At 32.0% G+C, this 20,153-nt stretch overlaps 3 protein-coding genes and 1 long non-coding RNA gene across 4 annotated transcripts in view; all 4 read left to right on the top strand.

The window, feature by feature from the left end:
* The first annotated feature begins 1,300 nt into the window (after positions 1 to 1,300).
* On the top strand, positions 1,301 to 2,880 carry LOC134265617 (uncharacterized). Its single transcript, XR_009991785.1, has 4 exons — positions 1,301 to 1,369; positions 1,505 to 1,550; positions 1,974 to 2,087; positions 2,535 to 2,880. It is a non-coding gene; the product is annotated as an uncharacterized LOC134265617 (long non-coding RNA).
* Positions 2,881 to 5,976: 3,096 nt separating this feature from the next.
* LOC134265615 (metallothionein-like) lies at positions 5,977 to 11,434 on the top strand. Its single transcript, XM_062747838.1, has 6 exons — positions 5,977 to 6,124; positions 6,332 to 6,371; positions 6,463 to 6,579; positions 6,778 to 6,853; positions 10,804 to 10,844; positions 11,292 to 11,434. Exons 2-6 carry the CDS (start codon positions 6,344 to 6,346, stop codon positions 11,369 to 11,371), a joined length of 342 nt encoding a protein of 113 aa, XP_062603822.1. The 5' UTR covers positions 5,977 to 6,124; positions 6,332 to 6,343; the 3' UTR covers positions 11,372 to 11,434.
* Positions 10,247 to 20,153, top strand: part of LOC134265610 (metallothionein-like) — a 65,346-nt gene continuing 55,439 nt past the window's right edge. Inside the window, exon 1 of the mRNA XM_062747834.1 lies at positions 10,247 to 10,401. The gene's annotated coding sequence lies outside the window, so the exon portion shown is untranslated. The remainder of the gene's footprint in view (positions 10,402 to 20,153) is intronic.
* LOC134265611 (metallothionein-like) lies at positions 14,132 to 15,294 on the top strand. The gene is made up of 4 exons (XM_062747835.1): positions 14,132 to 14,243; positions 14,390 to 14,432; positions 14,547 to 14,663; positions 15,125 to 15,294. The coding sequence occupies exons 2-4, from the start codon at positions 14,405 to 14,407 to the stop codon at positions 15,202 to 15,204; spliced, it is 225 nt and encodes a 74-aa protein (XP_062603819.1). The 5' UTR covers positions 14,132 to 14,243; positions 14,390 to 14,404; the 3' UTR covers positions 15,205 to 15,294.

The raw sequence follows: 20,153 nt of genomic DNA, 5'->3' as shown, positions 1-20,153 counted from the left end.
AGCGAAGATTGCTTTGTTAAGCTTCACTGCGTAGAGATACAAGATTAATACAGAGCAGATAATTTATCACGTGTCCATATAACAAACTCTCCATAAACTAAAATATGATGAAAAAAAGGTTAATTTAAATCTTTTTATTAACCAAGACATCAGTTTCGAACATTTTGACCCCCCCCCCCTTCCCCCAAAAAAATGTTTCAATAGAACAAAGAAAAAATATCTTGTCCTTTCATTCAATAAATTGCTATGCAGAAAGGGTTTTTTTTTTCTTTTTATATCTCCCGCTTGAAAAGCGGAGGGTATATGGTAATCGGGATGTCCGTCCGTCTATCCGTCTGTTACGCTTTGGGGTACCCATCTCTTATTCGCAACTCCTCTCATACCACTGAATAAAATTTGATGAGACTTTCACAGAATCTTTATTACATGCATGTATTGCCAGTGTGACCTCCTATTTACTTTTTGATCCGACACATATTTGTTTCCAATATCAAAACATGGACTCTACCATTATATTCATATGGGAGCCGGGGGGGGGGTGTATCAGTTAGTGAGCTCATTGCTCACAGTACCTCTAGTTTATTAATAGTTTAATTAATTTTGAAGATGGAGAGGATACAGTAAATTTAAGCTCTTGTGTGTGGGGGGATGGGGGTGTAAGTATGTGCGTAACGGAAGTAAACAAGTAATAATGTATCTCACGACCGATATGGTCTTTTCCGAGGAAATGTTTTGATTTTTGGTATCCTTATGTTCAGTATTTCACAGTATACACGAACGTACCTAAAGAACTAAAGAAGGCGTTATTATACCGGTATGTCGTCCAGTATATAAAACCATACCCTGTAACATACAATGAGATTATTGATCCGCCCCTGAATTTGAAACACCGCCAATTAAGTCAGTCACATTTTTTTGTAAATCAAATACCAGTATCTTATCTGCATATGTATGAATAGGCTTTTCCCCCTAATATTCAGCAGGGTTCCTCTGTGTTACTTCTAGATTCACTTCCATAAATTGATAATTAAATTAGACCTCGATTCAATCTCTACATTAATTATTGTACAAGAAAAATTAAAGGGACAAAGTATTTATTTACTAGTATGAGTTTGAACTTTAGCGAGTGATCCGATATTAAAAAAAACAATTAACCATTTGTTAATTTACTATTCACAAAGTACTGTACAAGTAGATGCTTAATATTTCTACGCCGCAATTTCACCAAATACAACATTCTATTCATTTGCACACGGATAAAAAAATTTAAGAAAAAAAAAGTAACTTTCCCTGTATATTATAAGTAAACAAGTTTCATCTCGGCGGTAAACAAGGGGACTGTGCAGATTCGTAAGAGATATCGATAGAGGTAAAACATAAAATAATATTTAGATTTTAGAATTAAATTTCAGTTGAGTTTTTAGAATGTTTTTATTATTTTATGAAATAGCGTCATTTTTATTTAGAAAACGTAAAATATTTTTTTTCTTCTAATTCTAGATAGTCTTTTGTAGAAATGTCTGACCAAGGAGAGATCAAATGCTGTGAAAGTAAGTGTCCATCTATTTATAACCCATGAAATTAAATCCAAAATAGCAATATTATTTCTTATGTTCGGGTAACTCTTTTTGTAAATTATATATATTTTAGAGTTATCTCTCTTAGTACACATCATTTCGAAAAATATACCAAACCTTACCTACCCTTTTTAAGTTTAAAATCTCCAAAAATATTAACTTGGATGGAGACGCTATTCATTGGTTAACATGTCAATTAAAAGAGGAAATAATTTTAAAAGCAACGAAGACCAAAATTCATCAAACAAATAACGATTACCCTCATCTAAAGTACATATTCCATTTTCTAATTTGAGTTGCAAGAACATGTACCATTTATCATAAAAGTTCAATGTCTATTTCTCTGTTCATGTACTATAACAATGCTTACCAAAAAACTCTCTTGTTTAATTTTAGAAGAGAAACCTGCGGGTGGATCCTGTAGGTGCGGGCCTGGTTGTAATTGTACAGAACCGGGCGGAATCTGTAAATGTGGCAACTGTAAGCGTCCCACCAAAGCCTGCTGTGCTGGTAAGAATCCTAATACGGAGTCACACGGGGGTTTATTTGTTTCAACTTCTATTGAAAACAATTCAAATGAAAAAAAGTTCACTTTGAGAATTTTTATTGATCGTTGAAAAAAAAGGTCCCATATTCTTGGAATATTCAACTTCTGCATGTACATAAAAAAGTACGAAACTTGTTCATTATACAAATTCACATTTTGTTTATATGCATTTTACATAGTAGTATTAAATCACATATCTGTGTCTCGAAACCAGTGATAGTTCGAAGTGGTTTGGCAGTTTATTTCAATCACATTTTCACATAATATATTATATTGGAGCTCGGTATCTCCTATATCCTCGAAAACCTCAAAATCGAAGCATCAAAAGGTTTGATTGTAAATGTATGTTCTGTAGAAAAGGCAAATACTAAAATAAGATGCAATTAAAAGTTACAATGTAAATCTTTTAGGTACAAAGGATTGTTGTCAGAACACTGAGACTGGCAAATGTGAAAAAGCCGACTGCAGTAGCTGCAAAAAGTGACGTCATGGGGGAGTTAAGAAGTAGGAAGGTCAAGACTTTTTTCTGCAAAAAAAAAAGTTAAAAAAAAAAATAATAAAAATAACCTATGGGTGCCAATTCAACGGATGATCGCGACATTGGTTTTTGTGTGTATATTTTCTAAAAAAAAATATTAGTATAAAAGTCAATATTAATATTGTTATTAATTCTGTGATCTATCAAACAATATACCTCCTTTTTGTCAAGTTGAACGTGTTCGATATGATTTTCTTGAATAAATTTCTTAAAACCTTTTCTGTGCTTCAGTTTTATGTCAACTAAGTTATGGAGATGCGGTGTTTTAAATTTTGAATTTACTGCCATCTGGTATATATTCAAAATTTACACCATATATGACTGAGACTTCACGAAAACTAAATTAATTTCATTTATCAAACAAACATCAAAACCAAAGAGCAAGAATCCTGGGAAGAGTTTGTTCTGCCACTGAACATACACATAGAGGAATTTTCTAAAGGTTTGAGTGGACACTTTTAGCAGAGAAATTATTGTATACGCTGTACATGTATAAGGGAAACAAAAATTGGTAACTTGTAGAAATTTAATTGACATTTTAGCGAAATAACTGTTGGTGAGCAGGGGGTAAGACTTTGTGTGGCCAACAGAAATAGTGTGTGTATGAATACATGTATTTGACAACTCGTCCGCTAAATTATAATATCAGTATGATACAACGTGGAAAAAAGTCTCTAGTATCCCACTCAGTGGTAAAACGTTTACTTTTCATGACCGCTTTAATTTAACTTTAAAAATACCTGTCATTTTAGTAAAGATTATATATATATGAACCAAATTTATAGGTACAGTGCTAGTATATAACAAAAAATTGACAATAACATTGTATAGTTTTGTAATCATGCTAAAAATGACAAGCACTTTGTGGTTTTTCACTCGGTTGTCGACAGTTTAATAATAAAATGATAATATGTGTAATGGGTTACTCATTTTCTTTAAAGTATACATTTGTCAAGTATATGTGTTTATAATTTCTCGTGTTACATAAGTTTTCGATACCACGTGGTAATATACAAGCATATAATATTAAATTCTAAAAACAAAATCTCAAATCCAGAATTGACTTTCAGTAAAATAAGAAATCAACAAAAACATACATGAATATGATAATCTGTTCACACTTCAAATACAGTTTGTCAAAATTATTATTATTTGTGGTGAAGTTAGAATGTACACATTGAGGATTTTCCATGCAGTTGTTAAGGCTTTATTTTTTCATTACCTCGATGAAATAAAAACTCATGAATAAGGTTTTAAAAATTATATTTTGCTTACTTTGCCTTGAAATCTGAGGCAGATGCAAATTCTAACATCCAATACTCCTATAAATATTATATCCTGGTATATAGAAAGGTGATGTGTCGGATTTAAAGGTGATTTTTTAATGAGCAGGAATGTGTAGATGAAGGATGGTAGTAAGAGATAAAAAAATAAAGAAAATTATATTAAGATTATAGTAATTTAAGGAATCACTGTCTAGTTAGTGTAGTATGCCAGGGCATCAGCGATAGTGGGAAACATGGGATAATTTATCCCATGTTTCCCGCTGTCGTTGATGTCCCTGGCATACTATACTAAGTAAGACAGTGATTCCTTGTATTTCCATTTCATTGTGAAATAAAATTGTAAAAGAAAAATCTAAATCTACAATTTCATTTCACAATGAAATGGAAATACATGTATAAGGAATCACTGTCTAGTTCGTATAGTATGCCAGGGACATCAACGATAGTGGGAAACATGGGATAATTTATGCAAATTATCCCATGTTTCCCACTATCGTTGATACCCTGGCATACTATATGAACTAGACAGTGATTCCTTAAATCATAGAAGTGGAGTGCATCCTAAAAGTAGGGTCCTGTCCACAAACACCTGTGGTATACAGGCCCAAAGATGCCAAATTACGACAACCTCGCCTCTGTTATCCGTGTTTCAAATCAATTTTTCAGTTAGTATCGAATCAAGCGCCCTCTACACTGTTGCTGACTATAAAATTTGCGGATCAAAATTATTTCAGTTTAGAAGTAAATTATCTACATTAAAAATCTACCCATCTTCACAATTTTAATGGTTCAAAACACAAGCTTATTCCGGAAATATCTGTGCCCCGCTGAAGGAAAAAAAAAAGAAAGAAAGAAGGACGCTCAGATTGCGGGTTGAGTCCGCCCTCCCTCCCTTCCCCGGATTTGCAGAAATATTAAATTATGTACTGAAGATTACCCCCCCCCCCCTGAATTTGTAGAAATATGTATATTAAAGCAAATAAAAATACCAGTATGGATATAAAGATTTAAGGATAAATAACACAAACAAACTTTTTTCAGAAATCAGCATTATTTCTCATAAATTTACATTTAAATTGACAACCTGAATAATGTTTACCAAGTAGAGTGAGAGAATTTTATAAGATTTTGTCATCAAGTTAAAAAATTGTGCAAAATTTTGTATCGAATTATATAGAAGGCAAAATTAAATCTCAAATCTAAGCACCAAGGAAAACCTACGATTTCTTTATATTTCAGGGATTTATTATTTATGTCATTACAAATCAAAATCAGTCAAAAAATATATATCAACCCGCACATCCATTTTTTGTTTGTGGTAAGTACCCTTAATTGCTTATTCTTTATTATGTGTATAGAATATTTGTTTTTATGTTGAATACTTATCACACTGTTATGGGTTTGTACAATGAGACGTAATAACTTTTTTTTTCATTTCAGAATACTATCATAGTTAATGCAAACCTTATGTCACATATAATGTTTACATTCATTTTCGATATTGTCGAAATTTTACACAATACATGGTGTCTAATTTAGCCTTTACTAAACAATTCTATGTAATAAGAATATAAAGTCCACCGACAACCTAAATGATACTTACTAAATCTCTAACTTAACTAAAGTTGGTATAACTTGTGTCCAATCCCATTGATTGTGTTCAATAAAATACAATGTATGTTTAAATCAAATACCTCTCCACATGCCCCTGTGCTAAAAACAGTGCCAAGCGACTTTTAATACAATAAATAATAATTTTAAAAACAGGGCGGGACACTTTGAGGGGATGAGAGAGGCCCTAGGGAGTTACGGTATTAAATTTCATTACAAGTCCACGGAGGGGGGGGGGGGTCCGACACCCCCCCCCCCCCGAACTGTGCATACTTTTCTTTTTTCCCTAAGCTGGGGAAACAAATTCTCTGCATTAGGCTTGCTGCGTCACTTAGCCCTATAGTGTATAAAACATATGAAACTGTAACTTATTTAAATTTACATTGCTTGGTTTAACTCAAAATACGTAATTTTATGTTTTGACTCCCCGGAACAGACTACGTATGTAGTGTGCACACGGCACCGCCTTTTTTTTTTACCGGCCCATATCCTGTTAATTCGTGGAACCTCATTTATTTGGCGCCAAACACGCGTGGTGTGAACAGTTTAGCTTTGACGCAGTAAGGTATGTCCTCTTTTTAATCTAAGGATTTGATAACTCTGATAATTGTTATTTAAAATATTGATGTGCAACTAGAATATATTCTAGAAAAAAATTAGCATAATTAATTTAATTGAACGCCAATTTTAAATTACACAAATCTAGCTACCTTTTACAACATTTTGTAGAGATAGAATGCATGTTAATGAAAATTTAATTTCCTTTCAACAGGTAACCACAAAAATGTCTGATCCCTGCAATTGCTTAGAAAGTAAGTAATGATTTGCGCATTTTATTAAACAACGCAGTTTCTATCTGTATCATGAAAATTATTAGAGTTATCGATCTTTGACTATTTACAGCTGGAAAATGTGAGTGCGGGGAAACCTGTCCACGTAGCGGATGTAAATGTGGATCCGGATGTAAGTGTGGACCCGGGTGCAAGTGCACCGGATGTCAAGTGAAATGCAGCTGCACCGGTAAGTTTGAATGGAATGATTTGATTGACTGTTTAATTTTAAATATATGACATATGGTTAAAAATGAGTTAAAAGCATACGAATTTCCAATTTTTGTATATATAAAATAAGCTAAGGATTTAACTTGTAAAGTAACATTTATAATGCAGGATTAGTAAAAGAAACAAGAAAATAATAAAAATGCTTTATCTTTTTTAGCGGGTAATTGCGCCTGTGGACAAGGCTGCACCGCACCTGAATCTTGCAAATGCGCAAATGACTGTTGCTGCAAAAAGTGACTAAACAGTACAACGGTGATCCGAGAATTTGTTAAGTTTCACAAACAAAGAACACATTAAACTGTTTTTCTTGTTACATCTGTCTTTTCGTTTCCAAGTAAACAGAGGTAATTGTATTTAATTTCATTGCAATGAAACTGCAGGTTTTGACTATGTACAGTCTGGAGCTAGAAACACGTATATATGCAGCAATTGCAGCTTCTCGGACCTTTCCGACCAGCGGAAAAACAACCTCCAATGCATATGTAAATTGACAACACCGAATGTTTTAAAATATTTAAATTTTCTGTTTATTTAACTACATGTATAGAATAGACGGAGTTAAAAGTTCCTTCTGTTGTGTATTTTTGATCAAGTTTAACTCCATATTTCACAGAAATGAGGTCTTCCAACATTTATTTTAAAGTTTGTGAAAAGGGGGGGGGGGGGGTCATGGCGTTTACGTAATTCATACGAGGTTGTTTTTTCGACCTTAAATATCCTAGATGATGCGATTGATGTATGAAGATGTAAACAACATTAAAATTACTTTAAATTATGTCTAGTTTGCATTGAAAGACACTGAAACTGTTTACTGTTTTGCAGAAGTGACTGCATTAAATTGATCAACCTTGTATTACCTTCGAGAGAATGAGCATCAGTGTAATATTACAATTCTCTGTTATCCTTGGACTTTCAGTAAGGCGTGGTATATTCTCAACATTACATAATTAATTAACGTCTGAAATTTACACAGCAGCCTCTCATTTACTTTTGAATTATACTTGGGATAGAAATTCGGGCGAATATCAGCGAGTGTAACAAGGATCCAATCATAACGTACATGTATTTTTAAGCACAAATTAAAAAAAAAGAAAAACATGCAAAATCCCAAACTACAGACTTATTGTGTTCTCAGTTTTTGGTCTTGAAGCCTGATCACCTAAAATTAATTGATTTTATAATCCAGGCTTAAATTATTTTTCTGAAATATCAATCTCCCAGTAGTGAAAAGGGGACAAGGTACATACAAAAAGTTAGATGAATTTTGGATATGCTATTATACTGAAAATGAAGTGTTTAAGTTTTCGCTTATGATAATTTAGATTTATCTAAATATTTCATTTGAAATTGAATTAATTGTAAATAAATGCAATCTCAATCAGTGCGCCCTTGGTTTTATATATTATCATTTCAATAACAGCGTAGTGTGTTAAAAGTTTTACATGTTGATTCAATTATATTCCATATGCAAAATGCATTCATTTTTTGATGAAATTCAAACATCAATCGAAAATTCTTTCAGATCTAAGATGTGAAATTCTATGAAATAATACATGTATATACGGCACTGAAATTAACTGTAGTTTGTGTTATTATCGATTTGTCATTCACGCATCTTAAATATAAGAATATATTTAATTATATTATCCTTGCTGCCATCACAATTTTTTCCAAGGATTAAAAAAAAGACAATTTTTTTTTTACCGTACGGTGACCTGAGGAGGGGGAGTGGTCGAAGTAACAGTGGTGTTATTTACCTGGAGACCCCCAATACCCAAGATGTCAAAAATCTGTGTATACGTAGCATTACACAGGAAGTCTGTGTTTGGTAATCAGGGTCAACATTATGAGTTTCGTGTCTAATTTTGAGTGAAACTATATTTAATTATTTCAATATAAAATTTATTTGTAAACTAAACGCATTCATCGTAATCTTTTGAAGGACAAATTGAAAATGAAATATGCCCTTGAGGTTGAGTCAGAATTCGGTAATATTTAACCAACAGCCTAAGCCCCCTTTTTCCGCACTTCTGTTTGTTTGAATTTCATTGTCAATACATCAAATTCCTTTGATATCAGTGGCGGATCCAGGAATTTCGTAACGGGGGCGCAGTAGAAGGCATGGGGGTTCTGGTGGCTTAGCCCCAGTGGGTCTAAGGCAAGGTCCTTTTTGGGGGTCCGGGGCTGACACGTTCTTACATATAAAGGATGTCTTTTCCTTGATTTTAAAATAATGGACATATAAATTAAGTTTTACATACAAAAACTTCAAACGGGGGGGGGGGGGGGCACGCCCGGCGCGTCGGCCCTGGATCCGCCTTTGCTTTGGATATATACTGTGTATATATTTAGACACAAAATAACTTTAATATTAATTTTGATTTACTGGGCCGAGCAAAATGCATGAAACCTGCAGAACACCACGATAACAAATAGATAAAAGTAATACTCTCAAAACATTTTTGTATGCACAAATAATTTTAAAATTTAGAAAAAAAGAAATCTTTAAAAGAGCGAAATGCAAATCGTGACAAGGCCATTGATCTTGTACACTGTAATCATGCATCTACACATAACTTTTCTGAACGTGAGAGTCAGCTGTGGATTATGGTTTGTGTTCTATACAAGAACCTGCATAAAACAACAAAATTACGTCCGTGCGGTGAATGTATAACATAATATAACAGTCGATAAAGCTTAAATAATTTGTCACAACTGAAAATGATCATGTAAAATGCAGTTAAATGCAGTGATAAGAATTTCCGTTGTCGGTATTATACTAATCTCAGTCATTATGACGCAGGGATGATAAAGTTTTAGAATGATACATGTAGGAAATATTTCAAAGCGATCCGCGTTACGAAGGATAGATTTGTTTTGAATTGATAAAAAGCTGGCAAAATATGCATACCCTTCATCCCAACCAAGGTAGTTTTACAGACCAAAAAAGGATAGGTAGTGAAATGTATGTGACCGAATAAAAGTTTCGTAATTAACCTACATGTACCAAGTCATGGTCTTCTTAATTTACAAATATAGAATTCTGCTTATTTTACAATCATTACGTGTGAGGATCCACGCCAACTCCTCCTCCAAGACAAATAAACTACCTCCTTCCAGCGGGTGGGAGTTCCGACACCCCCGCCCTCCCCCCGCCACTCCACCCCAATCCCTACCCCACTCCCACGGATCCGCGCACTTATAGTTGGAGAGAGAGAGAGAGTTTTCAAACACATTTTGTACATTCTGTATACATGTATATTTTTTATTTATCTCGTGACAAGTACACAAGTATTTTAAATCGACTAATTAAAGTCCAACAGACTATTTGCGTAAAGTGCATTTATATGGACCTCTGCCAAAAACGTAGAGATGATCACATGAAAAGTGATTTGACAAAATTATAACAATAAAATTAATAATGAAACAATTTCAGCTGATTTTATACTTAGATAAATGTTTATGATACACTTGTATATATGTATTTTAAGTCCATTTTTTTCTGTTCTAATTGCACTGATAACTTAGATGTAAGCTATGAATTTTTATAAGTTTTATGCTAAATTAATTATACTGTCTATAGATACACATTCCTTATCAACTTTGTATAGACTCTATACATTTTGCACACGATACTGTGTATACAACCTATTGATTATTTGCACACGAAACTGAATATTTGAATAACGTGTGCATATACATATACGTATTTAATTTATATTCTTTATTCAACGGGCGTGATCCTTATAAGTACTCCTTTCAACAAAGGAATATACAATAGGTAAGATATATTTTACTAATTTACCATGTAAAGGGTTTATCATTTTAACGATGTTGAATGTAAATTAAAACATGAAAAAAATTAATAATTATTCCATGATCGATGTTACAGTATGATACTTGCTTAAAACATCATTTTCTCCTTTTCAGACAACACATTATAAAAAAGAAAAAAAATGTCTGACCCCTGCAACTGCTCAGAAAGTAAGTTATATGAATTTCCTTGTACCAAATACCAATGATTTGGCCATTTGAAAGTTTCGAGTTGTCGCTCTTCATACGTCGATTTACATATAATTATAGTATGCTCATTTTCTCCGTTTCTAGCCGGGAAATGTCTGTGCGCAGATTCCTGTCCCTCAAGTGGTTGTAAATGCGGACCCACCTGTAAATGTGGCCCCAGCTGTAAATGTCCCGGATGTCAAGTCAAATGCAATTGCAGCGGTAAGTCGTTTGCCCAAAGATATGCATTTAAATGTCAGAAAGAAAATTTGTCATTTAAAATACCTTATATTCATTAAAAAAAAAACAACAAAAACAAAAACAAAAACATTGTATCTACATCAGACTCAAGTTCAATGTACTTGTATGAGGAGGCACGCTGTGCCCAATTTTTTTTTAACGGCACAAAACAAAAAAAATTCATCTCAACCTTTTAAAAGAACATTTGAAAACAAGACTTTTTCTTAATGATATTTATCATTACACTTTCAAAATTTTAAAACTCAAAGGTTTTACTTTTGGAGGTCTTTTTTTTTTTTACTGATTACTTACATATATTTTGACTTCATTTATTCATAATTTATTTCCCTTTTATATTCTTTATTATCTTTTAAAAGTTAATTAGGACTTATTCATCAATTACATAAAACTGTTTTGTGAAATTTGCAGGAACCTGTGGTTGTGGAAAGGGCTGCACGGGACCTGAAAGTTGTAAATGTACCGACAGTAGCTGTGTCTGCAAAAAATGACTCCATGGTCACGTGACTGATTCTCATTGTAAAGAACAAAATAAATTCAGAATGTGCCATAAATGGTGTGTTTGTTTGTCTTAAATTGACATGCAGTTCTAAAAATAAAGACTTCCTTCTCTAATTATATAAATGATTTTTAAAAAATAACAAAAAATAATTAAATGTGTGAACCAGGGACGTAGCACCGTTTTTGAAAGGGGGCAGTCAGAGAAAAAAACTTGACGAGTAAAAATGAAAAAAACAAACAAACGAAAAAAAATTTCGTAGGGGGAGGGGGTCCAATTTATTTCGAAACATTTTTTTTCACAATTTTCCTGTTACTTTCCCACTTCCTCATATTTAAAAAAAATAATAGTGCAATAAAAAGTGATGGGGGGGGGGGGCAGTATTCCAAGCATCATTTACTAAGTACAAAATTATTTCTGGAAAAAAGGGGACAGCCCTCCCCCCCTTGATGCTACGTGCCGGTGAAAACTTACATGTAGCAGGTGTGTGGTGAAAATTTGACACTATGGGTCAGGTGTAAAAACCATTTCTATGTAAGTGAAAATATTAAATATATCTAATAAAAATATCCGGATCCATGGTCCATATATCAAAAAGTTCATGAGAAAGACGGGAAACTGATTGATTCCAAGAGAGAGAGAGAGAGAGAGAGAGAGAGAGAGAGTCCATTAAGATCAGTTTTGGCGAAATATACTATGAAGAAAAGGAAGCTCAGAATTGTGTCAATAATTACAGGTACCGATACATACTTTTGAAGATGTCTCTTACCCTTTATATGAGTTATTAAATTTTAATCGATATTTTTACCATGCAGGCTTAAAAATAAAATGATCATGCAACTATCATTCATAAATAATAATTCTTTTCATTTAAATGTATTGATGTCTGAACCACTTATTTTTCTCATGCAAGAAGAAATGTAGCATTATATCTATTTACTTTCATTTTCAGTCATGTAGATACCAATACATGTATGTTATACATACAAGTATTTCACACTGACATATACATGTATGTAAATGGATCTCAAATATTTCAGAAAATATGCAGACCTGATTTCTTATTTACACGTTCGAGCGAAACCTCAAAGTTGATTAAAAAGCGTGTCAATGTACATGTATGTAATTGCCACATTTTAACTTCTTTTGTATTTTGTTATATAGTAAAGAAGACGGGGAAACAAGGCGTGCAGAATGCCTATAGCTTCAGATATTAAGAAATCATATTCACTTTGTGAATTAACTTTAAGTATTTAAATTAAAGTTCGCATTATTGAAATGTATGAAATTATGAGAAACAAAACTTTTCCGAGAAAAAAAATCTGGGGAAAATTATTCTTTTATTTATACATGTATAAGATAGTATTCGTGGGATTCGAACTCTAGCAATAAAAATCCAGGGTATCAAATTGCTGTGAGAGTTACGCGTTAACCACTAGGCTACACAGCTCATGAGGTACTGGTACATTTAAATCACGTTTGTGATATGACCCTTTACTTAATGGACTTGAAGTATTTCTCGGAACGATGCAAAAATGTTTTGTCATAAAAGTGTCAATTGAAGGTATAGTGGGTCCTTGCTACATATTTTTGTAAAACATAAAATGTATATTTTATTGCAAACTTCTAGGATTATCATTTTAAAAAAAATGGAGAGAAGACCCACTTATAAATATACAAAAAAAAAATAATAAAAATAAATAATAGCGATAATTGTATTTTAAGAAATATACCGGGTATACCAAGATGTGTTAGATGTGTGTGAATCAAACACTTCTCCTTGTTGGTTGTCACATATTAAAGAACTTGTTGATACATTAAGCTTTGGTTATACATGGAACTGTAGAAATTATCTAAATGAAAAACTTTTTTGTTTGTTTGAGGTGAAACAAAGATTGGACGACATGTTCATGTGAACATAAGAAGCACGAAGTTATTTTGAAGGTTCTCCGAAGTGCATTTTGTATAAGTATTTAAGTGATAGTTTTAATTTACAATTATATTTAAAAAGATCAATATCACAAAATGTGCACAACATATCAGTCAGCATCGTCTGTCTTCTCACCAGCTAAAAATAGAACGAGGAAGATTTTTTTAATATTCCTAGAATAGAAAGATTATGTAAATTTTGTTCAATGTCACAGGTTGAAGACGACAAATTCTGGTTTGTCCATTTTTTCCCCGATGTTAGAAAAGAGTATATTAAGAAATATTATCACCAAAAACCCTCTACCTTTAAACTTGTTCAATTGTTGTCGACAAAAAATGTAATGTTATGTAAACTGGGGAATTATCTTTATAAATGTACAAGATATTGAGAGCAGAAGTTAATTGACATTGATATAACGAATTTATCCTCACTACTACTATTAACAAATTTATATTATTGTGCTTCTTAAAAAGAAAAAAAAATATTTTGTGAGTTTTCAGATGTTTTATCTAACATTCTTTATATTTTTCTCATGAATTACCAGTTGGAATTTACACGGTGAATAAAAATAGAAATAAGCTAGGTCACCCTGGTACAATGTATGCGTAAATTAAAGATTGTATAAACATGTTCATATACACGTATATAGTGTCGTGTGCAAAGTGACTATACAATTCCACTGTATATCGGTATCTCTTGCTAAACATGAATCACACCATTTTCTAACCCTAGCTGCTTTATTAAAATCCAATACATTTTGCACACGATACTCGGTATACATCTTATGATGGTTTGCACACGATACTACATACGTAATGTGTAAAATGTGATTATGCATTGTATATACTTTATTCAATCAGCGTTTTACAAAGAGAACCGCTTTTCTTTGCAAGACTATCAGAGCATTGGACGATTTTAAAGAATTTTAAAGAAGGTATGATTGTCCATTGTACGTTAAATAAGATTTTTTAAAAGTATATTATAGCCAATATTAATTTGACAAAATTAGATTATTCTAATTTTTCAGAAAAAAAAAAATACTGTTAGATCTAATTGAATTTATTTACTTTTTGCCCCTAGAGAACACGAAGAAAAATGTCTGATCCATGCAACTGTCTAGCAAGTATGTATGGTTCAAGATCATTAGAGTTATCGTTCCTTGAATATGGTTCAAGATCACTTTAGTTGTTGTTCCTTATTTGTATGAAACAATATTTACACGAAAAATTCATTTCAGCGGGAAAATGTCTGTGTGTAGACTCCTGCCCATCAAGTGGGTGTAATTGTGGGATCGGATGTAAATGTGGACCCAGCTGTAAATGTCCCGGATGTAAACTCAAATGCAGCTGCAACGGTAAGTCGTTATATAATTTGTGATAATTCTCCTGGACAAAAGCGAATATATACTAACTGTAAAATAACACATGCACTTATTTCATACACCACGGAGGATATAATATATTTTTCTTGTTCTCCTCAGAGACCTTATTGTATTCCAATTTGGAGAGGAATGATATTCCAAACTCTCTCAAACAAAACATATCTAGCCGATTATTGCTTTTTTACTTTAATTTTGTGTAATATTTTGATTGATTTTTTTTCACATAACATTAAAATTCCAGAAATAGTTCGGAGAGGGGGTGTGGCTTCTGTGTCTCCCCGCTGATTAAATTGCGTTACATATATTAATTTGACTTTTAAATTTTTCTTTTACACTTTGATATATCTGATGCATGTTTCTGCATGACTGTCGGTTACTTACGATGTATGTATACACTGTACATCAGTTAGATATTTTATTTGTTAAATTTACAGGAACCTGTGGTTGTGGAAAGGGCTGCATCGGACCTCAGTCCTGTAAATGTACTGACAGTAGCTGTGTCTGCAAAAAATGACTGCCTGGCCACGTGACAGAATTCCATTGTAAAGAACAAAATGAACGCATAATCTATACTTTTATTTTAATAAATTTTGCAAATCCAAAACGGCTGTATCAGTGTTCTTACTCACTCCTCTAGAAATACACTAGGTTTAAGGTGATGTCCGTAAACTATATTCAGATTTCAGTCGCATAGTAATTGTCGTGAATTTAATTAAAAGTCTAATTTCATTTTTGGTTAACAACCTCGAAATAACACAAAAGAAAGTACGGTGGTGCTTCCGTGGTTAGCGGATCTATGTTACTGGGATAGAAGTAATTGTAAGGTATTCGATAATACAATGAGTTTGATTGTATGATTAAAAAAATGAAATGTTCATTGTACATTTTTTTTTTTGAGATATGAAATACGATTTAAATGTGCGGTAAAAGAATAATTTCTGACGAAATAAACTAAACTAAAGTTGGTATAACTTGTGTCCAATCCCCCTGATTGTGTTCAATAAAATATGTTTAAATCAAATAACTCTCCACATGCCCTTGTGCTAAAAGTTTTTCAAAGTGTCAAGTTTTCACCAAAGTTTTTCAAAGTGTCAAAGTTTTCGCCAAAGTTTTTCAAAGTGTCAAATTTTTCGATATAGTTTTTTGCAAAAAGTTTTTGAAAAACTTTTTTAAAGTGTCAAAGTTTTTGAAAAACTTTTTGAAAAAGTCAAAGTTTTCGATAAACTTTTTCAAAGTGTTAAAGTATCCAAGTATTCGATAAAGTTTTTCAAAGTGTCAAAGTTTTTGATTAAGTTTTCAAAGTATCCAAGTTTCTCCAAGTGACAAAGTTTTCGATAAAGTTTTTCCAGTGTCAAAGTTTTCGATAAAGTTTTTCAAAGTGTCAAAGTTTTCAATTTAAACTTTTTCAAAGTGTTAAAGATCCAAGTTTTTAATAAAGCTTTTCAAAGTGTCAAAGACTTTGATAAAATTTTTCAAAGTGTTAAAGTTTTCACCAAAGTTTTTCAAAGTGTCAAAACCTTCAATAAAATTTTCAAAGTATCAAAGTTTTCGCCAAAGTTTTTCAAATGTCAAAGTTTTCGCCAGTTTTCAAAGTGTCAAAGTTTTCGTCAAAGTTTTTCATGTCAAAGTTTTCGCCAAAGTTTTTCAAAGTGTCAAAGTTTTCGTTTTTTCAAAGTGTCAAAGTTTAAAAGTTTTTCGCATGTCAAAGTTTTTGAAAAACTTTTTTAAAGTGTCAAAGTTTTTGAAAAACTTTTTGAAAAAGTCAAAGTTTTCGATAAACTTTTTCAAAGTGTTAAAGTATCCAAGTATTCGATAAAGTTTTTCAAAGTGTCAAAGTTTTTGATTAAGTTTTCAAAGTATCCAAGTTTCTCCAAGTGACAAAGTTTTCGATAAAGTTTTTCCAAGTGTCAAAGTTTTCGATAAAGTTTTTCAAAGTGTCAAAGTTTTCAATAAACTTTTTCAAAGTGTTAAAGTATCCAAGTTTTTAGATAAAGCTTTTCAAAGTTTCAAAGTCTTTGATAAAATTTTTCAAAGTGTCAAAGTTTTCACCAAAGTTTTTCAAAGTGTCAAAGCCTTCAATAAAATTTTCAAAGTATCAAAGTTTTCGCCAAAGTTTTTCAAAGTGTCAAATTTTTCGATATAGTTTTTTGCAGTGTCAAAGTTTTTGAAAAACTTTTTTAAAGTGTCAAAGTTTTTGAAAAACTTTTTGAAAAAGTCAAAGTTTTCGATAAACTTTTTCAAAGTGTTAAAGTATCCAAGTACTGAAAAAGTTTTTCAAAGTGTCAAAGTTTTTGATTAATTCAAAGTATTTTCTCCATGACAAAGTTTTCGATAAAGTTTTTCCAAGTGTCAAAGTTTTCGATAAAGTTTTTCAAAGTGTCAAAGTTTTCAATAAACTTTTTCAAAGTGTTAAAGTATCCAAGTTTTTAGATAAAGCTTTTCAAAGTGTCAAAGACTTTGATAAAATTTTTCAAAGTGTTAAAGTTTTCACCAAAGTTTTTCAAAGTGTCAAAACCTTCAATAAAATTTTCAAAGTATCAAAGTTTTCGCCAAAGTTTTTCAAAGTGTCAAAGTTTTCGCCAAAGTTTTTATAATGTAATATTTTCGTCAAAGTTTTTCAAAGTGTCAAAGTTTTCGCCAAAGTTTTTCAAAGTGTCAAAGTTTTCGCCAAAGTTTTTCAAAGTGTCAAAGTTTTCGCCAAAGTTTTTCGCAGTGTCAAAGTTTTTGAAAAACTTTTTTAAAGTGTCAAAGTTTTTGAAAAACTTTTTCAAAAAGTCAAAGTTTTCGATAAACTTTTTCAAAGTGTTAAAGTATCCAAGTAATTTTTATTTGATAAAGTTTTTCAAAGTGTCAAAGTTTTTGATTAAGTTTTTCAAAGTATCAAGTTTCTCCAAGTGACAAAGATTTCGATAAAGTTTTTCCAAGTGTCAAAGTTTTCGATATAGTTTTTCAAAGTGTCAAAGTTTTCAATAAACTTTTTCAAAGTGTTAATAGTATCCAAGTTTTTAGATAAAGCTTTTCAAAGTTTCAAAGTCTTTGATAAAATTTTTCAAAGTGTCAAAGTTTTCGCCAAAGTTTTTCAAAGTGTCAAAGCCTTCAATAAAATTTTCAAAGTATCAAAGTTTTCACCAAAGTTTTTCAAAGTGTCAAAGTTTTCGCCAAAGTTTTTCAAAGTGTCAAAGTTTTCGTCAAAGTTTTTCAAAGTGTCAAAGTTTTTGCCAAAGTTTTTCAAAGTGTCAAAGTTTTTGCCAAAGTTTTTCAAAATGTCAAAGTTTTCGCCAAAGTTTTTCAAAGTGTCAAAGTTTTCGTCAAAGTTTTTCAAAGTGTCAAAGTTATCACTATAGTAAATGAAAGTTTTCAAAGTGTCAAAGTTATCTTTATAGTTAGCAATAGTAAACTATAGTTAACTATAGTTAACTATAGTATTTTTTTGTTAGGGGTATTCGGTAATACAATAAGTTTGATTGTATGATTAAAAAAATGAAATGTTCATTCTACATTCTTTTTGAGATATGAAATACGATTTTGGGGTAAAAAAAATGTGGGGTAAAAGAATAATTTCTGACGAAAGAAACTAAACTAAAGTTGGTATAACTTGTGTTCAATCCCATTGATTGTGTTCAATTAAATATGTTTAAATCAAATAACTCTCCACATGCCCTTGTGCTAAAAACAGTGCCAAGCGACCTTTAATACAATAAATAATAATTTTGAAAACTGGGCGGGACACCTTGAGGAGGTCTTCCAACCTTTATTTCAAAGTTTGTGAAAAGGAGGGTTATCATGGCGTCTACGTAATACATATGAGGTTGTTTTTTCGACTTCTGACTGAAAGACCCTAGATGATGCGATTGACACGTACGTATAAAGTTGTAAAACAATATTAAAGTTACTTTCAAATACGTCTAGTTTGCATTTAAATGCACTGAAACTGTTTACTGTTTTGCGGAAGTGACCTGCATTGATCAATCTATTTTCTTCGAGATAATGAGCATTGGTGTAATATCACAATTCTCTGTTATCAATTTACACAGCCTCTCATTCACTGTTGAATTATACTTGGGACAGAATCGGGCGAATGTAGTGTAGAGTGTAGCAAGGATCCAGTCACAACGTTTCGTACTGCAAAGAGGCGGGGCCTAAGTCATCTCATTGAAAGTCCAAGGAAGACAGAGAATTGTACTATTTTGGACACAAAAGGGGGGCCTGGCCCCCTCTAAATCGGCCTGTGTTCATTTTGAAAAACTCGTACATGTAAATCATAATTTTTCAGTGCCTAAAGGTCAGCCCCTATAAGACCATACTGAGAACAAACTTTTAAGTCAAATTCTGTCTATAATCGATAAAAACTTTTGAACCTTTTATGATAATGAAACAATATTTTCATCATTCGTTTTTTTAATTACATGTATAATAAAATCGTACGTTTTTTTAAAGCGCAAATTAAAAAAAAAAAACCATGCAAAATCAAACTAAATTTAGACTTATTTTGTTCTCAGTTTCTTGTCTTGAAGCCTGATCACCTTAAGCTAATTCTTATTTATTTAATAATCCAGACTAAAATTGTTTTTCTGAAATCTTCTTTTAAATAAATCTCCCAGAAGTGAAAAGGGGACAAGGTACATGCAATGAAGTTAGATGAATTTCGGATATGCTATACATGTACATTGTTTACGTTTTTGCTAATGATATATATAAATAGATCATTACTTGATTAAATTACAAGTGTAACTGTACATAAATGCAATCTTGCCCTCCACGGTTTATATCATTTCAATGACAGCGTTCACTTTTAAATGGAGCGTGTTGAAGTTTTACTTGTTGATCACAATTATATTTCTTATTGATTGGATGTTTGATTTTAATGCTACTTTCCATAAGAACAGGCAACAAATGAATGGCTTTGACTGACCACGTGTTGTTAGCAAAGGCCGTCATTGTAAACATTCTTTCAGTGCGATTGGTCAGTTTTATTAAATTAATGTATTGCTGGTTTCTCTATTTCATATGCAAAATAGCATTCATTTCATTGAAATCAGACATCCAATCGACGCTTGATCTAACAACTGAAAGTGACACGCTGTTATTGGAATGATAGTAGATGGTGATGAATATGTTTCTAATATTCTATGAAATATACGGCACTGAAATTAATTGTAATTTACAATTGATAGTCATTCATGCATCCAAACAATGAATGTATTTATATTATCCTTGCTGCCATCAAAAATTTTTCCAAGGATTATAGACTCATTTTTTGTACCGTACAGTTACCTGAGGAGGGGGAGTGGTCTAGGTAACAGTGGTGTTATTTACCTGGAGACTCCCAATACTCAAGATGTCAAAAATCTTTATACATGCACGTAGCATTGCACAGTAGCATTACACATTTATTTATAAACTAAACGCATTCATCGTAATCTTTTAAAAGGAAAATATGCCCTTGAGGCTGAGTCAAAAATG

Source organism: Saccostrea cucullata, unplaced genomic scaffold (assembly GCF_032062105.1).
Source record: "Saccostrea cucullata isolate Sc308-1 unplaced genomic scaffold, CSIRO_AGI_Scuc_v1 ctg288, whole genome shotgun sequence".
Taxonomy (NCBI): domain Eukaryota; kingdom Metazoa; phylum Mollusca; class Bivalvia; order Ostreida; family Ostreidae; genus Saccostrea; species Saccostrea cuccullata.
Note: the sequence above shows the minus strand (reverse complement) of the source record. Positions and strands in the feature narration are given on the sequence as shown.

Coding starts and splice junctions, on each gene's coding strand:
- LOC134265611 (XM_062747835.1), top strand. CDS start 14,405: ATGTCTGATCCATGCAACTGTCTAGCAA. Junction 14,433..14,546: donor TCCATGCAACTGTCTAGCAA/GTATGTATGGTT, acceptor AATTCATTTCAG/CGGGAAAATGTCTGTGTGTA. Junction 14,664..15,124: donor ACTCAAATGCAGCTGCAACG/GTAAGTCGTTAT, acceptor TTAAATTTACAG/GAACCTGTGGTTGTGGAAAG.
- LOC134265615 (XM_062747838.1), top strand. CDS start 6,344: ATGTCTGATCCCTGCAATTGCTTAGAAA. Junction 6,854..10,803: donor AATGACTGTTGCTGCAAAAA/GTGACTAAACAG, acceptor ATGTGGCCCCAG/CTGTAAATGTCCCGGATGTC. Junction 10,845..11,291: donor AGTCAAATGCAATTGCAGCG/GTAAGTCGTTTG, acceptor TGAAATTTGCAG/GAACCTGTGGTTGTGGAAAG.